The sequence below is a fragment of the Pipra filicauda genome, unplaced genomic scaffold (genome assembly GCF_003945595.2).
Source record: "Pipra filicauda isolate LSUMZ 115617 unplaced genomic scaffold, ASM394559v2 scaffold108_size2327098_pilon, whole genome shotgun sequence".
Classification (NCBI taxonomy): Eukaryota; Metazoa; Chordata; class Aves; order Passeriformes; family Pipridae; genus Pipra; species Pipra filicauda.
The window spans coordinates 1,959,292-1,981,481 of record NW_024103529.1 but is presented as its reverse complement, the minus strand read 5'-3'; the positions used below and the strand labels follow the sequence as shown (position 1 = coordinate 1,981,481).

At 45.5% G+C, this 22,190-nt stretch overlaps 1 protein-coding gene and 1 long non-coding RNA gene across 2 annotated transcripts; one reads left to right on the top strand and one right to left on the bottom strand.

The window, feature by feature from the left end:
• Window positions 1-335: 335 nt before the first annotated feature.
• LOC120323170 lies at window positions 336-4,354 on the bottom strand. The gene is made up of 2 exons (XR_005563385.1): window positions 3,376-4,354; window positions 336-1,995 (listed from the first exon to the last, which is right to left on the bottom strand). It is a non-coding gene; the product is annotated as an uncharacterized LOC120323170 (long non-coding RNA).
• Window positions 4,355-11,999: 7,645 nt separating this feature from the next.
• On the top strand, window positions 12,000-14,567 carry LOC113983471 (E3 ubiquitin-protein ligase HRD1-like). Its single transcript, XM_039380626.1, has 2 exons — window positions 12,000-12,039; window positions 12,147-14,567. The coding sequence occupies exon 2, from the start codon at window positions 13,529-13,531 to the stop codon at window positions 14,549-14,551; it is 1,023 nt and encodes a 340-aa protein (XP_039236560.1). The 5' UTR covers window positions 12,000-12,039; window positions 12,147-13,528; the 3' UTR covers window positions 14,552-14,567.
• Window positions 14,568-22,190: the final 7,623 nt, after the last annotated feature.

The following is a 22,190-nucleotide window of genomic DNA, read 5'->3' as shown; positions in this document are numbered from 1 at the left end:
CAGTTTGGGTTGATCCTACACTGAGTTTTCAGAACTGAGTCCTTGAATCTGTTAGGTTTCTTGCTTTGTTTGCGGAAGGCAATGGTAGGGTTTTTTACCCTGAAGACGTATACAATCTAATGAGAGCCATGTTCTTCTATCCAAATTGAAGTAGTCCATTTATACTTCAAGCTGATTATAAAGTTCCAAAAGCTCCTTCGACCATAAAAGGTAAAAAAATTTTCTCCTTTGCTTTGGCAATATTTAAGGAGACTATCTTGGAGTAGGTTTCCTGTATGAGTTGCAAACTACCTCAAGGTCTAGGTTTGTGATGGTTTAATAAAGCAACAATCCAGTTTGTGTGTACAAAATTGAATGCTTTATTCATCACAACTTTGGTATATATAGGGTTTTGGGAAAGAGGGACAAACATTCCATTCATAGCTGGGGTTAAAGGTCCACGAAACACAGGGAGATATTTTTCTTCAAACAGATAAACAGATATTTCTTTATCACAATCACAAGGCAGATGGGGCAAACAAAGTGATAAAGGGATTTACCTATGGAGCCTACAAGTCTGCTTAATTAAAAGATAATGTAAGAATTTCAGGGAGTGGATGTAAACAGACTTTCCTTGTCTTTGTTTAAATCCCATGGTTTCTGGCTAAGATTTCTGTGTCATAAAGAATTTATACTCCAACATCTCCCCCTTTTTGTTTTCAAGCTGCGAGATTGAGGCTTTCCACAAAACTGCAATTAACCACGTGTTGTATACAAGATAATAAACAGAGAATACAAAGCATAATACAAAAAAATACAAACAGGCCCATTAATATTACTATAAATGCTTTCTTTAACTAGGGTACTATACTAAACATATTAAGCGAACTAAATATGCCACCTAAGCCTTGATTATTGTCTTCTGTAAGTTGAGCTGAAAGTTTCTTTAACTTATCAATGCTTTGATGTATCAATTCAGAATGAGCTAATAACAAAAATCTATAGCTGCATCTTAGAAGCAAAAGTATTCTTAAATGGATTTAACAAGAAACACTTCAGCCTTACTTTTAACACCACAAGTAAAAATTAATTTAGCAAGAAGGCCTCTTTTTCCAGACAATGTACAGCTCTTTATATACCTGAAAAAATGTTTCAAGCAACTTTATGCCACTTACAGTAATCACAAAGCCAAATATGTCAACAAAATATTGGAACTAATTTTAACCATTTTACCATTGCTTCTTGCTTCCTACACTCATGTGCCCCTCTTACATGGAAAGTATAGTTATACGAAGGCATTACATGTCAGAATAATTTGGGCCACAAAGGTTGGCATTATAAAGACATATGAAGGAATCATATCAATGTAAAAGCATTCTGCATATCTTTATAGTCAGTTTTAAGAAAAATATGGAAGTCTTACTGTCCACCTTAATCCGTAAAAACTCTGCTTTGTTAAACCTGTTTCCATTGAATTAACCAGAAAACACTTCAAATCAAATCTGTATGTAATAGCTTGTCACCTTTGTAGTTCCTATAACTGGCAACCATGTATTTCTCAAGCCAAATTAGGCGATCAAAATTAAACCCCCTAAAATTAAGGTTCAGAAATCTGAAAGTGAAGAAAACAGACTGGCTTTTAACACAAGCACATACCTACATTGTGGTAAGGACATAGAGAGACACAACAAAGGTCATAAAAATCAGGCATCTATGTTCTTGATTTCAGGGACTAGATGCAACCTAAGCATTGGTGAAACAAATGTGCTTTCTATAGTAGTCACACCTATGAGGTCTTGTTTACAACTTCCTAGTCCTTTTGTATCTCTGCAGTCTGTCAATGGTGTATGATGAGTGTCAAAGTGAGAATAATGAGGCAAATACATATTTAAAATGGCAACTTATTGATGTTTTTTTTTAAAAAAATACCGTGAGTTTTCTTAGTATAACCAGATTCGATTCATATGAAATCTTGTATGAGTCCTCATACGAATTATCAGGGAATCTTTTCACGTGCTGAAACAATTAGAAAACAAAGACAAACATTATTTTAACAACAAAACAAAACTTAATATTACATTGTTACACTAGAAGATTCTATACTGCAAACAGAAGGCAAGGCATTTAGTGATTTTATTTTACAGTCTCTGATTCTTGTTGTTGCTTTCTTTGACTTCACTGTTCAGTATGGTTCTTCATTTGGCTTCATTTTTAGGAGTTCTCATTTGTAGATATCACAGGAATCAAGATAACAGTTCTTTCCATTTTTACTTAAGTGGCTCGCCATTGCTTATTCAGGTCAGTATTCTGGTTTCGACGAGACAAAACTTAAACATTCCTAGTTAATAACAATATAAATTTATACAATGATTTGCAATTTCATCTCTGATTTTTAATTATAGGAGGCAGGGCATCATACTGATCTTAGCAGATGACAGCGTAAAGGCAGCTTTAAGGGCTTTAGACAACAAAAGGGAACTCAGCTTATTTATTCCCTAGAGAATCTTTGCTTTTTAGGCAGTATGTTTAGCTTTAATTGGTTTCTTAGCTTTCCTTGAGAAAGGTAGCCTTTTTTTTTGCTTTCCCAAGAGGTTTTGGGGTTTGCCTGTTGCTTCTTTACCCGCCTCCCCTCCCCCCCGCCAAAGGGTTTGTTAGAAGCAGTCAACTGATAAGGGAACTGAGTGATAGAAGGGGTTTCAGTTTGCAGTGCCTCCCTCCCCCTATCTTGTAAGCAGGAAAATTCAAAGCGAGAGAGAGGTTTGGATTTTCTATGTTTGCCCCCCCCTCCCCTCAGACTGCTAGACAAGAGAACTTTTTTTCCCCAACCACAAAGTAGCAAAGTCACAGTTTTTATAAAGCAGTAAGGTTTTACTTTTTCCCCAGAACGGACGAGACAGAAGACGAGAGAATCCACTTCCCCCCAGCTCCGAGAAACCGGCAGTTTAAATCTTCCTGCGTCAGGCTATACAGTTTTCTCTGGCCGGAAAGATTTAAATCTCCCGCCAAGTTACTAAGCAACAAACGATCTCTTGTGTGTGAACACACCTTATCTCTTCCTTTGCAAAGGCAGACTTTTAGCAAGAGGATTTTTAACTTTTTTTTTTTTTTCCCCCCCTCCTCCTGGAAGACTGTTTTTGTCAGGGGTTCATTTTCTTTTTGCCAAAACACTCTTTTGTTTTGCTGAATACGATATTTTGGCAAAAGGTTCTTACAGGAGCAAAACACAACCAAGAACAAGGCACTTCGCTAAAACTTCAGCACAAAGACCCGTTCCACAGGAAAGTCCCTAAAACTTTCTGTATACCAGTTTAAGTAAAACATTGGTTTTAAGTTACCCACAACAGATTAGAAGGAGTAATGAGAGAGAGATTTCGCTTTCTTCTCTCGGTCACTTACGTGCAGGGTCGACGTGGGACCCCCCCACGGCTGGTTCCCCATCCCCCCTCAGTTGTCGGAGATGGAGAGGCGGCTGGCGGCAGTCTGAGTCCTCCAGGCTGGGCGGCTCGGAATCGCTGAGGGAGGCGGTCAGGCAGCTCTTCCGATCGGAGAACGAGTTCGACGGGCTGGGCGCTTGTCGGGGACGGGCGACTCAGAGAGGCGGGGGGTCGCGGGCCGGCTCGGGTTCCGCCGCGGCGGAGAGGCTGGAAACTGTAGGTCGACGAGGTAGGCGGCGAGCAGCCCCCGCTGGGCAGCAGCCGCCATTGGCAGCGGTAGCAGGCGGCGACACGGGAACTTGCTGAGGCAGTGCGGCAGCTCGCTGGCGCTCGCTCGCACCCCGACCATGCGCGGGTTGGCGGCGACGGCAGAGCTGGAAGCTGGAAGGCGAGACGGGCGGCGGCCAGCCCCCCCCGGCAGCGGCGGCTGCTGCTGGCAGCGGTAGTAAGCGGCGGCGGCCGCGGCCGTAGAGACTTAAGGGGCGGCGCCTCCGGCAGTAGCGGTGCCGAGGAGCTGCCACTATTTTGGCGCTCTCTTCCCACTTGCAGTGGCGCTGCGTCCTACAGCAGCAAGTTTTGCAAGGAAAAGTCATCTAATTCGAGCCTGTGTTGTTTAAGGAGGCATTTCATCAGTTCGTAAACTGTCTTTTTCTCTGAGGACATCTTAGATCCCATTTCCTAAGCAGTCTTTTGTTCAGGGCAGTTATTTGCCCGTCGTTTTTGTTTCGAAGCTATTTTTGGCCCCTAGGTGCTTAAAGCAGCCTTTTTGTTTCGATCGGAGGAAGCTCTCTCTTTGGCCTCCGAGCATTCAAACCTCGCCCTATTCCGCAATCGCGTTTACCTTCTGTCCAGCAGAGAGGAACTGGTTTAGCGCGCTTTTCGTTCCGTTCGATTTCGACCTGTCACCGGAGCAGGACCTCTTCTCTGTCCTTGCCTCTATTCCCCTCAAGGACTCATGTTGCTGTTCTCAGGAGCCATTTGTGACGGTTTAAGGAGGCAACGATCCAGTTTGCGTGTACAAAACTGAATGCTTTATTCATCACAACTTTGGTATATATAGGGTTTTGGGAAAGAGGGACAAACATTCCATTCATAGCTGGGGTTAAAGGTCCACGAAACACAGGGAGATATTTTTCTTCAAACATAAACAGATATTTCTTTATCACAATCACAAGGCAGATGGGGCAAACAAAGTGATAAAGGGATTTACCTATTGAGCCTACAAGTCTGTTTAATTAAAAGATAATGTAAGAATTTCAGGGAATAGATGTAAAGAGACTTTCCTTGTCTTTGTTTAAATCTCATGGTTTCTGGCTAAGATCATTTCTTATCTCTGCTGCGTCATAAAGAATTTATACTGCAACACAGGTTTTCATTCCAAAAGGGTCCTGTTAGCAGCACTATACCGTGAAAAGTCTTCCTCACTTCAAAAGGAGGTAGCAAGGCTTTTTTTGTATAAATCTATAAGTAGCAGCTAAGTTTGCTGAGATCTAATATGGCGTAGACTTGCCTCTTTTTGAATACAGCTTTTTAGGAATAAGTGGGTGTTCTTGCAAAGTTTGTAGTGTAGTCACAGTTGGCTTAGCAGTAACAAGTTCCTAGTTGTGCAGTTGTCAGTCACACAGAGGTGCAGATTGTCCAGAAACAAGGGACAATCAGCAGCAAGGAATATATAATGTAGTGATGTCCTCCATTTTGAATTGCGCTGTAACCTCCATCTTGAAAAATGTGTAGTTTGTCCTTCAGTGACCTTCAGAGCTACCTAAGAAGCATATAATGAGGGACATATAGTAGGTGTGTCAGGAAGTCTGTGTAACCACCTGAGGATCTCAGCCAATGAGAAACGGGAAGGAACCAGTGCTCCAGGCAAAGGGGATAAAATAGGCTGAGACCTTCACCGAGTTGAGAGGCCTCACTGAGATTTATTCAGTGAACTCTCATAATTAGCTCCTCTGTCTCCTGGCTATTTATGCAGCTCTCAGTACCTGGATTTTCCAAATAGTAGGAAGCTGTAGTTTCCTTTGGGCAGGCACTTGAGAAAGAAAAGCTGTTCTGTTTGGGGACACAAATGACGACATCCTGTGGTCGCTCATGGGATGATGAAAACATGCCTCATTCCATAGAGAAAACTCTGCCATAGCCCCACTGCTGTGTTAAAAAAAAAAAAAAAAAAAAAGGCAGCTTCTGGTCTTCATGGATTGTCTTCCTTTGTTCCCCAGCTATAACTATGCAGGGTTAGATCCAAGCAAGGCAGAGCCTTCTGAGCTCATACAATCATTCTTAACAAGGAATTAAAGCATTTTTCCAGCACCTCTAAATTGCTAGATTGGTGACTTTTTCATTATAAACTTTAGAAGACTTTTCTGATTTAGGTGGCTCTGGAATAGGGATTTGTTTTATTTCTGGTTTCGTTTTAAGGAATCTGGACCGAAATGACAGCCTGAAACACGCAGGCCTCATAAGTATGTGGACATTCCCCATCCTAAAGAAGGTTTACAGGCACAGTGAAATAGGACCCAGAATAAGGATCTCTGCTTATAAAACCTCTCGCTTGCCTGCTCTGGAAAGAAGCATGTTTGAGGCTCTGACAATCAGCAGCAGGACAGAACGTCAGGGCAAGAGGAGGCATCACTGCAGCAGAATTCACCCCTCGATCCCCACAGCACCTTTTGTTCTGATGCTTCCTTGCAGAGGGGTAGGAGCACCCACTGCCTCCAGTCAAAAAGAGACCAAAGTCTCACCATTTAAGAGTTAACGGTTTATTGGACTTCAGTTGATGGAGAACAGAAGGGCAACAATGGCTCAGGTGTGCAATCACAAAACACCCCAGGAAGTGTCACATACAGGGGCTCAACACAGTTTTGCAGGGAGACCAATGGAGGAAGTTTGTTGTTAAACTACGCTCCAAGGAAGAAAGTGGATCCACACGCCAGTTTTTAATGTGCCCAATTACTGTCCTCAAACAGTTGCCTCCTCAGTTCAATTTCATATCTTCCCAAAAAGAAGCTTAGGGACACACTCTCCCCCCTGAGTTTTAAAGAATAAATGGTTAGTAAACTCAGGGAAGAATAGACTTCAGAGTCACCCTAGATCTGGGGCCGGAATCAACATTTGTGGCTCTAGAAAGACTGGTGTGACGACTATTTTTTACAAAGCGAACAATGGGTAAAGGTTTCTACTGTGACACTTTAACCCACTTTTGGTGTAATAAGACCGTTGAAGTGGCTTTGCCTCAACACGTTCTGTGTGTTTTACAAATCACTTCCAAGGAAGCCTGGATATTACTTTCTCACTGACAAGGGGAACCCAAGCCTTTTAAAGCAGACTTTGTGAGCTGCGTCACTGACAGTTGCAGAGCAGCCAAATTACTCTCTTTAACCCTTCATAACACGGTGATTTTTGGGGAGTTTTGCCCAATGTCTACCACAGAAGGCAAGAGTTTGCATACCGGAAAGGTCAGAAAACAGGCCCCGTGTACGTAGTATTCCTAAGTATTACAATTTGCTACAATATTTTTACTAAATTATGAAAACTTTTTTAGCAAGTACTGGATCTCACCATCTAAAGGACAAAAGAATGCTTTCAAGGACCTGAGTCCTGGAAAAAAGGAGGGACCAGAAAAAAGCAGCTTTCAATAGGATAGAAGCAACACCCACCACCAAAGGAGTTAACAATACTGAAACTTCTTTAATGAAAAGGTGAAATACTATCTTATATAATATGAGAGGAACTGGATCTTGAGTTTTAAATAACAAGATACTGTTTAATACTAACAGATAGTCTTACAGAAAATTATCTTCAGTTTTAAATAAATAAGCAACTGTTCAAAACTAAGATAGCGGAGTGGAGGAGGGGTCCGTGGATGGGGGGGGGTGCGGTGTGAGTGCGTGGTGCGGGGAGGTTGTTCAAAAAATAAGCCAAGTTCATAGATATGTATTGGCAGAAGCAGAAAACTGCGGCTAGGAGTCCTCTTTCTGTTTGTCAAATTCCTGTATTAGTCTCTTAATGCGAGACAGCTTGTTGTGCAGGTACTGACATTCCCTCAATCAGAGGAACTGGGGCTACACTAAACAGGAAAGGTGAAAAGAAAAGTAGGGCATGCAAACGTTTCTGGAGAGTTTAGAATGCCATGTCCTGTAGGAATGCATGGAGTGGAGGGTCTAACTCAGCCTAACATTCATGCTTGACTCAAGATGTACATGTATTCAGTAGCAGGCATATACATATGCATTTCATGCCTCAGAAGTCATCTTAATATGCATTAGTTGCTGGGGTCTACACAGAGAGTCTCAGAGGGTCTTCTTGGGGGTCTTTAGGCACCCCAGGGGGGTTGCTGAGCATTTGGACTTTGCTCAACCCTTCATCGTGGTCTCCCACACAAGGCATCGGTTTCGCCTCGGTTCTGTGAGCTGTGTGGGATGTTCCTGAGCAAACTGGGCTGGGCCGTTTTGGCATGTTACAGAGGTGGTGACAGAGCTCTCAGGGTGCCACTAGCTGTGAGTTCCTCTAAGCCCTTTAGCCCAAAAGGTCATGGCAGCCCCAGGGCAGCCGCCCACATGCTGTAGGCCAAGGCTGTCCATAGCCATGGATTCTGCAGGGGTTGGGTGTGGCCGTGCGGGCATTGTGAGCTCGCTGGTGATGTTGGCTCTGGAAAGCGCTGGTGGGTGTCACAAAGGGCTCCTGCCTGGCAGCCCTATAAAAGCCGGGCAGCCGCCCCAACCCTTGGCCACAACCACCATGGCCCGCTACCGGCGGAGGTCGCGCAGGGGTCGCAGCCGCAGCCGCAGCCGGAGCCGCCGCCGCTCCCGTCGCCGAGGCGTGCGGAGGAGACGCCGGACTCGCCGTCGCCGCCGGGGCGGCAGGAGGCGCAGACGCCGCTGAGCCGAGCTCAGGGCCCCGGCCTTACAGAGCCAGAGCGCCCAGAGCGCGGCCCTGACGCGGGCCTGGCTCTGCCAATAAAGCACAGCAAGCTCCCATGAGATTAGGGTGTCAATGTCCCTGGTGTCCCTCTGCGCCGGCAGCGACTCGCTCGGGGTGCGCCTGGGGCCCGCGTCTCTCTGCTCACCTGGGCTTTCCCTGCTTCATGAGAACCCCCTGGACCCCACTCTGGAGTGCTCCACTGTGGATCGGGCCTCTCGGAAACGGGGCCCTATTCCATGAGTGCATGCCCTGCATGCAGTTTTGGGATTACGGCCACTAGTTTCCAGGCACTTCCTGTCTTCTCCCCCATCTGGGTATCAGCACCCCCTCAGCTCGCCAGGGTCTTCTTCTCAGTTTTATCCTTCTTTACCTGATATGCTGAAGATCCCTGAGTCACAAACTTCTGTTGTTCATCAAAAGTCCTGAATTTCTTGGCCATATTGTCCATCTGAGCCAGCAACTTCTGGTATTTCCCATACTCTGCATTGAAGTCATCCTTATAGCTCTGGTGTTGCCCATAGGAGAATATAGCTATGTATTTTCTAATGGGAAAAGGAGACTATTTGGATATTAATGTGTTCCGAGAGAACATTCTAATGTGCCTCTATTCTATAAAGCACACGTGCAATTTTACACCAAGCACGCGGTGAATGCAAGATAAGCGCAAACGATTTGCTGCCACAGTAAATGGCCTAAAGGTGTCCACTTACAGAGCTGGAGCGGTTGTAGCTCAGTGTGCCATGACACCTTGAATTAAACATCAGACATTGGCAAGGCCACAGGTTCTTCCGTAGAGAGGCAAGCCCCAAAACTGTGCAACAAGGAGAACACAAGGCTGCGGACTCCCATGGGATGTGCACATGGAGTTCTCCTGGGGCTATTTTCGGGAATAGAGTTCAGGAACTCCCCCTGTAACATCAAAGAGCGAGCTGCAAAACCATCATCCACCTGCTAAGCTGCCCACTATTCTTTCCTGAGTCTCCTACGGTATCCTAGTTCACTCTGATCCTGATGAGAATTGGAGCTGGACTAGATCCTAAACTGACCAGAAATCTTTCATTTCTGACAGAAGAGTATTTACGCTTTCCATGTTCTTCCATAGGAAAACTAACAGCTGAAAGAAAATCTGCCAGCGGGTGAAATGAGCATAAATTGGGCTTTGCTTTTGCCATCACGGGAGGTTTTGTTTTTCCACTGTAAACTCTCAGCTTGTTTCACCAACGTTCCCAGCTGTGTGTCTGACAGGTGAAGTTCTGTCTGCTGTTGCTGTTGGTGGGGCAGAGCATCTGCCACCTTCCTCCTTTTGGGATGTGTCTGGGAGCTTACTAAAGGGGAAATGGTGGGGAGAGTTCCAGTTGGGAGGTGAAGTGCACTGTTCTATTCTCAGATTTCAATTCACCTGCTGTCCAAAAGTTAAAATTATTATCTTTATTGGCAGAGCTAGGCCTGCATCAGGGCCACACTCTGGGCGCTCTGGCAACTAATGCGTATTAAAATGTCTTTTGATAAAGAGAATGCACACAATATATCCCTGGCTAGTATCATCTTGAGCCAAGCATGAATGTTAGAATGAATCACCCCCCATGCATCCAGCGCTGCAATAAGTTAATGCTGTTTCTTAATACTATATTGGTGTTCAGGAGTTTTATTTCCAGTTTTCAGTGACACTTGCATCACTATGCCCATGTACCAGTGAGTGCACCAGACACTGCCTGGGCACAGCCATTGTGACCTTGCTGGTGGTGTTGGCTCTGGAATGTGCTGGTGTCACAAAGGGCTCCTGCCTGGCAGCCCTATAAAAGCCACGCAGCCGCCCCAGCCCTCAGCCACAACCACCATGCCCTGCCACTATCGGAGATCTTACAGGAGCCGCAGTCGGAGCCGCCGCCGCTCCCGTCGCCGTGGCATGCGGAAGAGACGTCGGGCTGGATCCCGCCGATATCGCCGGCGTCTCTCCCGTGGCAGGAGGCGCAGACGCCACTACCGCTGAGCTGAGAACGCTGGCCATAATGCAGTCCTGGCTCTGCCAATAAAGCACAGCAAGTTCATGTGAGGGTGTGAATGTCTCTGGTGTCCTTGTGCACTGGCAGCGGGTCCCTGGTTTGGGAGAGCCCCCTGTATCTGAAGCTGGAGTGCTCCACTATGGATCGTGCCTCTTAGAAAGAGGGCCTTATTCCATGAGCACATGCTCTGAGACCCAGATTGCTCAAAAGCTTTCTTTTTCCTTGCTGCACATGTTCCAAGAGTGACACTTCCAGTGCTCTTTCTGTGCAAAGCCTTCTGGAGGCAAAAAGGGACATGGTGTGGGGAGGAATGTTAGTAAGTGGGAGCTTGCCCTGAAGTCCCTTTTGCCAGGGCAGATGCCCAGGGGGTTTCTAACCCTGAGCAAGAGCAGGACCCTCAGGGCATGTTATGTGTTCTGGATCTGGACAGGACAGGGTTAATATTTGCAGTGGTGGAGTGGTGCCAGGTTCCACAGGTTCCATGTGCCGAGCAATCGCGGGCGAATCTCTGACCTGTCTTGTACACTCTGCTATTAGTATTGTTGTTGCTGTTCATCTTCTTATTTCACTGCTGTTTCTAGCAAATTTTTCTTATCTCAACCCATGATTTTTACTTTCTTGCGTCTCCAAATCTCCATCCTGTGCAGGGGTAGTGGTGGAGAAGCGAGCAAGTGACATGTGGTCTTGGGTCTTTCAATGTGAACACTAAACTGGGGAATACCATTTCTAAACCATGAATATGGAAATATGGAAAACATATGTGTAAGTGATTACTTTCCTTGTCTAGTCTTACAGGAAAATTAGCCTGCTGAAAAGCAACTGCTGTAATTGAACTGAAAGCCTGTTAGGTAACATTTATTCTAAATTAAAGATTTTATACAGTTACATATAAAACAACACGTGAATATTGCCAAATAATCTTTATAATACTATTCTACATATTATCTTTTGGTGGGAGAAATTCCTGCGGTCTTTTTTCAGTCCTACAGTGACAAAGAATTCTATAAAGCAAATTACAGCTGAATTTTTCAGCTCAAGCAAAGAAAAGTTAAGTAAAATAGCAGAAACTGTTACATTTGAGCTACATTTCCAAAGCAGATGGTTAACTTGAACACTTAAGGCCAAAGAAGGGGAAATGAGAGGATCTGTGTGTTGAACAAAATAACATAATGGAACTGTGCAAATGCATTCTGTTCTCCCCCAAATGGATATTCTAATATTCAAAACATCACTGAAGGTCGAGGCCAAAATTTCAAGTGATTTTGCTTCCTTTCTCCAGTTGTGTGGCAAGACAAACTTCATAGGTCAGGTTTTCTTCCCTTGCCCTTCAGTAACACCAGCTTACAGCCCCAAGGTCTCTTTTCTTCCCTGAGAGACAGCAAAGACTAAATTATGTTGGCACGTACAGGTGCTGCCAGCCATTCCCTCCTACCTTCATTTTTTCCTGCAGTGCTCCATTGCCTCAGCTGCTCCTCCCTGTCAGGTGTTCCGAGCTGCCAGAACTCACTCCATGTTCCCACGTAGAGGAAAATCCTGAAATGAGGGAGATGCCTTCCATTAACTGCTACATATTTTAATACTGCCAGTTCTCAGCTGCTGAAAATACGAATTTCTGTGCCCTTTTCTCTTTCCCCAAAGGATACATTTTGCACCCCAAACCTGCAAACCATGCATCTGGTCAAGGGTGAATATCTACTCCACAGGTAGGTAGATCCCACCACTTGGCTCAGCCTCCTTTCCTTAGACCTAGAACTTTTTTCCCAGTTTGTGAAATGCATATGGTTTCTTTTCACTGTCTGCTGATGATCAGGGCAGCCTCACTGTGTGGAGGGCTGCCAAGAAGGGACAGTGCATAGGAGTGTGACAAGACATGACAGAGGACAAAAACCAAGGAGAGTGAAGTTGGGAAGATGCAGATGTGGACAAGAGACCTGTACTCAAATATCACCTCTTTGCCTATAGCCTATGCCTTCACGTTCTCCTAAAGCCCCACAGTTACAGTAGCAGGAAGCCCTTCGGAGGGAACTGTCATTTTGCAGGCTAAATCCTATTAGCAGCAGCTGAGAGAGAAAATACCATGGTGGCTGGATGGGTAGGGTACCATAATGTACAACAGGATACAACAGAACATTTCATTTAGAAGAGACCAATAATAACTGTATAGTACAACTGCCTGACCCCTTCAAGGATGACCCAAATTTAAAGTAAGTCATTAAGGACATTGCTCAAATGCCTCTGGAACTGATAGGCTTGGGGCATTGACCACCACTCAAGAAAGCCTATTCCAGTGTTTGACCACCCTCTCACTAAAGAAATGTTTTCTCATGTTAAGTCTGAACCACTCCTGATGCAGTTTTGAATCACTTCCCCATGTCCTGTCACTGGATCCCAGGAAGACTTTTAAAGGCATGACAAGACAAACAGCCACAGTCATGTGACACAGGTAACTGAGGGAGAGCTACATGGAAATGCAGAAGCTGAAAACAAGAAAAGGTATTTCCTTTTTTCTCCTGACACCATGTGCCTGCAGGGATGGAAGGCCTGCTGTGACAACACTGGGAAGAAGAGGCTGATGTCACTGACCTGTGGACTGTGACTTCACCGAGTGATGGATTGTGACCTCACTTTCCTCTCTGCTTATCTTGGGGTGACTGGGAGTCTGAATGCCTTTTGTACTGTCACCCAGGGGCAGAGGCTGATGTCACCGAGCAGTAGACTGTGACATCACGGGGAGATGCATTATGACACTGCTTACATTCAGATATTGGCAGAGCCTTCACCAATCTGGCTCCAGCCTGAACTTCTACCAAGCAAGACTGTGAGTCCAAGAGGATCAAGCCAGGTTTCTCCAGTGAGGACTGGTGCCTGCCACTGGCAGATATTGGTGCAGACCTGGAGCAGTCTAACTAGTGTTTCCCTGGCCCTGCCTGGTTCAGGTAGCCAGGCACTGCAGGTGCTGGCAGCAGTGAAGATTGGCTCTGTGGGAAAACGTGCCCCCCAGGGGTGGCTGTGGTGTGGGTGACGGGGCTCAGGGAGCTGGAAGGATGTCATTCTTGAAGGGCCTGGACATTTCTTCCTCCCCTTCCTGGGAGAGCCAGTGACCATGGCTTCTCCCTCCTGTGACATGTGGCACCAGTGAAGGCAAGCAGCTCCTGATCCTAAGCTCTCCCCAGTGTGCTGCAGGACACAAAAATGGCCACGGAGACAGACAGCAACTGCCCCATTTGCCAGGACACTTGGAAGGATGTGGCTTCTGCTCTGCCCTGTCACCACCAGTTCTGTCTGGGCTGTATCCTGCGGTGGGCGCAGAGAAACCCAGTGTGCCCACTCTGCAGAAAAACAATAGAGACCATCCGGTTTTCTGACTTTGGAGAAGGAGACTATCTGGAGACAGCCATCACAGCCCCTGAGGAGCTGCCAGATGGCAGCAGTATGGCAGGGAGAGCTCCTGACACCCTGGCTGAGAACAGCCCCCATCCCCCTGGGACATCCCGTTCATTTTCTCCACAGGAGACACTGTCGCAAGTAGAGCAGGAAGGTTCAGGCAGTATCCTGCCGGAGGACTGGGCAGAACTTTTCCGTCAACAAGAGCATCTCCTGGACCCTGTGCGGCCCTGGCTACGCCAGAGGCTGGAGGGAATATACCGGGGCTGGTGGTGGGTGGTAGAGACCATAGAGAGCACCATCCTGCATGGCCTCTGTGTCTATGGGCTGAATGCAGAGGTCTTGATTGAAGTGCTGGAGCTTCTCCTCCAGGAACACGCAGCACCACTGATCCACAGTGCCATCAACATCATTGTGGGCCAGTGCAGTGAGGAGGCCCAGAGACTGATGTGCTCTGGTGCAGTCAGAGATGAGAACAATGGCCCTGTGGCCACAGCCAGCTCCAGCTCCAGCAGCTACAGCTACTCCAGGAGCTCCAGCTTCAGCAGCTCCAGCTCCAGCAGTTCCCGGAAGGGGACTCCTGCCAGCAGCCTCACAGGCTCTGACATGGAGGAGGAACCTGCTACAACAGAGGCCTCCCTCCTGCCCAGGGCAGCAGCCACAGCCCCTCCGCTCCCATCCAGGGCAGGGAGTGATCGCCCGGGGAATCCCAGCATGCCCCAGACAGGAGGGCCCCCAGTTCCCAGGACTCTCTGCAACCCTGCAAGAGGCCGCCCCGCTGGCAGTGCTGGCAGGGCTCTTGCAATTCTTTATTCAAAGAAAAGGAAATAAATTATTATTTCCCTCACACAATCTCTGGGTGCTGTTTTCTCTCCCTTTTATTGCCTTTCCCCTTCTCTTCGTGCCCCATCGCGGGTGCACCCACATGCTGCAATGCACAGCCATGGACTCCTGCAGCCCCAGGGCCATGTTAGCAGTACCTCCTCCCACAGGAATTTCTGCTGCAGATGTGCACCTGTAGTGAAGCAGATGCCAAAGGCAGAAAGAGCAGCAGGGGCTACTGGTGTTATCAAGGGGACGATGCCCTCAGCTTGCCTCCAGTCCCCCTCTCTACTTAACTTCTGCTCTGCTCTGGTTTCTCTCCACTGTCTGGTGCTGACCAGGGCAGCCTGCAGAGGGTAAATATTCTCGCAGATGAGCAAGGTCTACTGAAAACTTCTTCCTGAGTCATAATTTTATCTCTTTGTTACAAACAAACACAGATTGGCACAGACTTATAGATATTAATTTTCTCCTTTAGGATAGTTGGTGCTGACTTCCAAGATCCTGAGGTGATTGGGGTTTCCAATTTCAATCTAATCAGAGAAATCAACTTATTCCATGTGGCATCAGTGGCATGGTGTGTGGAAGGCACTTTCTCTTTGGACATCCAGCCTAGCACTGGAAGTCAGGGTGCCAGGAGGAGCTGTGCTTCGTTGCAAATTACTTCTGAAGCAGCTCGAACCAGTTCATGAGCTGCTAGGATCTCTTTTTTAGTTTGGGTGTAACAGGCCTCCAATCCTCTGTTTCCCCAACTCCAGAATGCCAGGTGTCATTCCTGAGTCTTCCTGAACACTTTTTGTCAGACACTCCAAGAAGGACCATTCTCCCCGGCTGCAGTGTAGAACACATTTTTTACATCCTATTCTGTCCTGACCAGTGCAACTTCTGCAGGAACAATCTCCTGTTCAGTTTGTTCAAAAGCTTGTTGTTCAGGACGCCACTTAAAATCATTCTTCTTCCATGTCACATGACAGAGAGGGCTTACAATCTGACTGCACTCTGGAATATGCATTCTCCAAAAGCCGACAGCACTTGGGAAAGCCTGTGTTTCCTTGTTGCTGGTTGGTGGTGACATAGCTGCTATTTTGTTGACCACGTCCACTGGAATCTGACAATGTCCATCTTTCCAGTTTACTCCTAAAAACTGAATTTCCTGGGTAGGTCCCTTGATCTTACTTTGTTTTATGGCAAAACTGGCCTTCAGGAGGATTTGTATTATCTTCTCTCTTTTCTCAAAACTTCCTCTGCTCTGTTGCCCCACACAATGATGTCATTGATGTATTGCAAGTGTTTGGATCCTCACCCATTTCCAAAGCAGTCTGGATCAGTCCATGGCAAATAATGGGGCTGTGTTTCCACCCCTAGGGCAGTCAGTTCCAGGCGTACTGGATGCCCCCCAAGGTGAAGACAAACATGGCCTGCACTCTGCTGCTTAAGGAATGGAGAAAAACACATTGGCAGTGTCAGTGTGGGCTCCAGTTTGTACTGAAGTTCCAAAAAACAAGTCTGGCACAGCAACACTCAGTGGTGGTGTGACTTCATTATTGTTTACATGGAAATCCCCCCAAAATAAATACTGGACTGCTCCGTCCACCACGTTTTCTTTACTGGAAGGAATCTCTTCTCCCTAAAAGAGAGAGAGAGAGAGAGAGAGAGAGAGAGAGAGAGAGAGAGAGAGAGAGAGAGAGAGAGAGAGAGACCCTTTCCCCCAGCCGTGATGTGAGGTGGTGTCAAATAACATCCAGGTCCTAATCATGCCCCGTCCTTGCTACTGGAAAAAGGAACCCCGTCCTGGCCAGAACCAGAACACTATTCTTCAGCCAAGCAACATCCTGTAAAGTGCCTTCATCCACATTTTCCATCACCACCCAGAGATACTCATCAACAAGGTAGCTGAAAGAAGAAAACAATGGCATGGAGAGAAATGTACACAGCCAAATTACCTTACAGAAAAGACTACAGTTGAATTTTTTTTCCAGGTCACTTGTAAATGAAAACAGAATAAAATGGAGACACATTTTCTCTATACTAAACAGTACTAGGCATCTCTCTAAATAAGAAAAAGGAGATTATATCTCCTTAATTAAGTCACCTACAATGAGAACGAACAACCAGGGCTGCAGAAATAGTCACAGAGTCTCAAAGCTAAGTAGAAAACGACCCTCCAAAGCTCTCGGGGCATTGCTGTTGTTTGAGTCTGCAGCTCACAAAGTTACTCCTCAGCACCTGCCCAAGTTTATTAGCTGCTATGCTATTTCATGTTATACTAGCACAGTTTGCATGGCCATATAAAGAATAAGTGCTAGTTTAGTGATGAGGAGTACACCTGCCACTGCAGTGCCAGGGGATAAGACTTTCTTTTTTTCTTTCACTTGAAGTGCTAGTCCTTCTCTAGGTCTGTCAGACCTGGCAGCACATCCTCCCAGCAAGCGACAAACAATCCCAGGTTAGTTGGAAGAATGATGAAAATCACACTGCTGGACAGCCACAGGAAAGCCAAGAAATCAGAAGTCTCCTCATACTGTTATTTACAACTTTTACCACAAAAAACCTCCCTATCGAGTATCTTTGTAATTCCAGCCTTCAGCCTTGATTTAGTTACCTTTTTGCTAAGGACAGATTTCAGCATTAAATGCCAGCCTTGCTGGGAAAATGAGTATGTACTTTTGAATCAGCTCCAACCAAGCTCCACAAGTCAAATGGTCAGGTATATTTCACCAAAAAGAATCTCAGAAAACAAAGGCTAGTCCACTTTTCTTTATTTGGATTTAGGATATACATCATCACACCGTTGTTCACAAGAACAGTTCCATCCTGATGGGAGCGACTGGGATCTATTACTACCTAAAACATGAAGACAAGATCACTGCAGACAGCTTTTACTTGAATATGATATTCAAATAAAACTAGTAAGAAAAAAAAAGCAACCCTAAAATTAAAACACTAATGATTACAAGCAAACAGAAATACAGATCCTTGATGCACCCACTTCAGGATACAGAAAGTCTTTTTAATGAGGGATGCCTACAATACTTCTTTCTTAATGCTTTATTTACTGAATATCTATACACAGAAGTGGCTGACTACATCACTAAATACATTTTTATGCTACTACACAGAAAACTCCAGCTTCCATTATTTCATGGAACCTCTTTCTATTTTAAAGTACCACAGTAAGCAGTCTCCTATTCAAAACAATGCAGCAGCTATTTAAAACCCATGGGGGAAAAACCAAACAAAACCAAACAAAACAAAAGCCCAAACCATAGAATTAATCCAAACAACCACCTTTTGGAAGGCCACTACTACTGTTGAGCAGAAAATGTAATATTTTCTTCTAGCACATTATTCAAAAGGATCCGTATTCAGCAACTACTCCAGCAGCAAATAAATCCACGAGTACATAAGAAATGAGCCAAAATGTGACAAAACTTCCCCAAAAAAATGTAGCTATGTTTTCTAGGAACCGCATAGAAAGAAGACTCCCAAGTTTCCTTCACTTAAAAGCCTGAGTAAATCCAGGCTCGTGATACCCAAGCATTTACCACCAGGGATACCCAAGCATTTACCATCAAGCTCCAACACACACACTGCTGAAGTGCACACATCCCTCACACCTGCACTTGAGACCATCTTTCTGCTGAACTGAGAAAGACCAATCACCTCGGGCGCTTCTGCTTCACTATATTAGCAATAATAAGGTGTTTTTCCAAAGTTCATAGTGTAGTCACAGTTAGCAATAAGAAACATTAAGTTTCTGAACTGGTTGTTCAATTGTCAGTTCCAGAGAGGTGCAGTTTACCCAGAGACAAGGGGACCAGTCAGCAGCAGGGAAGGATCATGTGCCCATGTCCTCCATTTTGAAGTTCTGTGGCCTGTTTTGCACAATAAGCACTTAATGGGGCAAACACACTGGGCATGTCTGGGAGCCTGTAACCCCGGAGCATCTCAGCCTATGGAGGAACGGGGAGGGATCAGCACTCCAGGCAGAGGAGATAAAGGGGGCTGCGACGGCCCCTGACTTGAGAGACATCCCTGAGGTTTGTTTAATGAGTTCATGCTTTTTTTCGAGTGAAAGTTGGGGGTTTGTTTTTGTTTTTGGTTGGTTGTTTAGTTTATTTGGTTTTGTTTTGCTTGTTTGTTTTTGGTTTGGTTTGGTTTTTTAGTTAGCTCCTCTGTGTCCTGGCTATTTAGGTGTTTCCCAGTGCCTGGATTTTCAGAACAGCTGCACGGGATCCAACACCGTTGAAGGGTACAAAGCAACCACACAGGGTGTCACCTGCGCCAGGTGCATCACAGCATTGCCTCTGTCTTGAAAAGCCCTAAGTAGCAGTGCCGGGCAGAGACTGCAGATACTCATGAATGGCACCAAAAAACCCCAGCACAGAATCTTCTATGGTAGAACAAAAGGAATAGGAGCGAGGGAGTCACCCTGAAATGGGTTAAGGAACACTTACAAAAGCCTCAAAGAGCCTCTTGGGTCAGAACGTGGAAAAGAAGTGGTGAAACAAATCAGAAGCTGGTTGCAGTGTCCAGGGCCCAGTTATCTGACTAAAATGCTACACAATTGCTGGAATACTGCATGGATGACTAATTACTCCTGTCATTCTGTAATTTGGACTTGTTAGGTGCAGCATATTTATCTCTCAGAAATTAGTCTAGAGCTGTAATTAAGAAGATGCTAAAGAAAGCCTCATAGACATTATAATTCAATCGCTCTGTGTCATAGGTTTACTTGTTCTAAAAATGCAAGCAGAAATTTTCCTTTCCCCTGTCCCACTGTAAGAGAAGGAGGTTGAACGAGGAGGGGGCAGGGATAATTAACTATACAAAAGAACTAGCTGGCAGACCTGCATTCCCGGCTAATAGCCCATCGAAAAAACTGCACGGAGGGGATAGGAGTTTTTTCTCCTCCTCTCCTTACCAACGGGGAACACTTCACTTTGTGCCTTAACGGGGGCAAGGTGTGTTGGAAAAGCTCGGAGGCCATTTTGCTCTCAACCTGGGCATCTGTCTGTTCTCCGGCCTCGGTTTGTCTACGGTCTGCTCTGTCGCCAGCCAAATCTGCTCAGATTTCATCGTAGAGTTTGTGCTCACCAACGAACAAAGGGGGAGTCCTGTCTACAGCCAGCCGCAGACAGCATGAGTTTAGTGGGAAACAAACCGCCTTTCTTCCCCTTCCCCTCCTTGGTGGGGGAAGATCTCTATTTCGGCTTCTCCCGCGATCCGGGGCAACCCCGCGGCAACTACAAGAGCCCAACAGCGCCCCCTGCCGACCGACAATGAGCACTGCAGGCTCTGCTCCTCCAGTGATCCAGCAGCGCTCCTGCCCACCGTGATTAGAATCGCGCCTGAGGACAGAGAATATCAGACTTTCCTTTTTGAAGAGGACTTTTAGGGTTCAGGATTATTGCTTAGTTGTTTTTGTGTTCTGTTGCTGGTTTTGCCAATATACATATATCCTTTAATAAAGGGTTGTTATTTCTTCCCTTTTCCATACTTCTTCCATTGGAGCTTCTTAATTTCGGATTTACAATTGCTGAGAGAGAAGAGTTTGGTCTACCTCATAAGTCATCCTCCTTAGCAAAACACTCCAGTCTCTTTAAACTGAGACACTCTGGGTTTGATAAGCAGAATCTGCTTTTTTGCCTTGATCCTCCTGAAAGTTTCTGTTGTGGGTGTTTTGTTGGTTTGTTGGTGGTCTTTTTCCATGCAAGCAAAATTAGGGGATCTAAGGTAAATTCTTTCTACAAGGAATATGGAAGAGCCTGGCCTTCAGTCAGCTGAGTCATTACTACTCGAAGTAAGAACAGCCCTGTAGTATTATGGGGGTGATCCCTGCTTGAAATTCTTTTATTAGGTTGTAAGGGGGTACTTTTGATTTAGATGATCAATGGAGCATAGAGGGGTGAGAAAATAATATATTAGGATGTGAAACCAGCCAGAGTATTGAACAATGTAAATTTATTGCACAAGTTAACTGTAAGGTCCATTGTGTCTTTAGCAAGTTAACTAGATGTCCCCGGTTATCATAGCTGAGTTCCTCCTTGGCTTGACTCCATACTGCAAGATGGATACAAATACCCTTGAAACATAGTTGTAGAGGTCGTACATAGGGGTGAGAAAGATGATGGTGAGAGGAAGATCATAGAATCATAGAATCATGGAATCAGCTGGGTTGGAAGGGACCTCTGAGATCATCAAGTCCAACCCTTGATCCACTACCACCGTGGTTACTAGACCATGGCACTAAGTGCCACATCCAGTCTCATCTTCAAAACCTCCAGGGATGGAGAATCCACCACTTCCCTGGGCTGCCCATTCCAATTATTTCCCTTTCTGTAAAGAATTTCTTCCTAATATCTAACCTAAAGCTCCCCTGGCACATCTTAAGATCATGCTCTCTTGTCTTGCTGATAGTTGCCTGGGAGAAGATTATGTAGGGCATGCGCAGGCTGTTGCTATTAGGTAATGAATAGGCAGTGTTTGGCTGCCACTCAAGCATCACCTTATACTATGTACTGGCCCTACGTAGTTTAATGTAGAGGTGATAAAATAGGTTGTCAGGACTGCTGGCAGGAGTGATACTCATCCTTCCATCAAGTCTGTATTGCTCCGCAGGGACGCCCGCTAAGCATGAGTACTGACCAGCTGCTGCAGATCCTGGTAGCCCTGGCCTGTCTGTGTAGGTAAGCACAGTTTATTGATAGGAAGCAACCAAGAAAGCAAATGTTTTATATCTTTTTTTGTATCCCTTTAATTCCCTTTTTAGTAGTTAATACTGTAATAAAAGCTGTTCATAGTATTGTATGAATGCCAACCAATAGTTTTTTGTATTCTTTTTTAGCTTTTAATTCTCTTTGCTAGTAGTTTTTTTTAATATTCTCACTGCAATAAAAGATTTTTTTTTTGGTAGTGTTTGAATATCTGTTGTACTTGTCTTTATTCCGGGCATGTATTCAAACAGACTAATAGATATGTAGAACCTAATTAGCCAGTATCCATTAAGAAGGTACTGAAGAGTGAAGGATCTAAAGCTTTGGTACAGTATTGTACCAAATAGTTTGGGATAACTATGCCATTGCAAATAGCTTGCCTTTCCAGCAAAAGAGGCCTATTTCCACCAAATAACTTGCCTTTCCAGCAAAATGCATGTGTGATAGGGAAAGGGCTCCCATCGTCACCTGTGAATATTGTATCTGTCTGCTTCATCTAACCTTAGCTGTGGATACTAATGTGTGCAGTGAGATTAAAGCTTACAGATGGATATTAACTGATAAGTCTGCCTGGGTCAGAGCTTCTGCTCTTGCCCTGAAAAAGTGAATTGTTTCCTGGATTCAGAGCAGGAGAAGCAGACAAACCTGCATCGACACTGATGACTGCTGCCCTCAGTCGAGGTTCCAACCAGAGAAGTTGGAGGTTGAGTGATCATCACACAGTGATGTTGGGCCAAGCATGTAGGGTGATTGTTCTTGCAGATGTGGAGCGGGAGGTACAGTGCTCTGCAGCTGGCAAGGAAATGCCCTCGCTGCCACTCACCTTCATGTAGGATCTAGCTCGACCCATTATGACCTCCTGTCTCCTGTGTCTCTCTCTCACTGTTCCCTGCATTTCTGATGACCTCCGTGTCCCTGCATCCCACTCAAGA

Excerpts from the sequence above, each read along its gene's own strand:
- LOC113983471 (XM_039380626.1), top strand. The coding sequence starts at position 13,529 with ATGGCCACGGAGACAGACAGCAACTGCCCCATTTGCCAGGACACTTGG.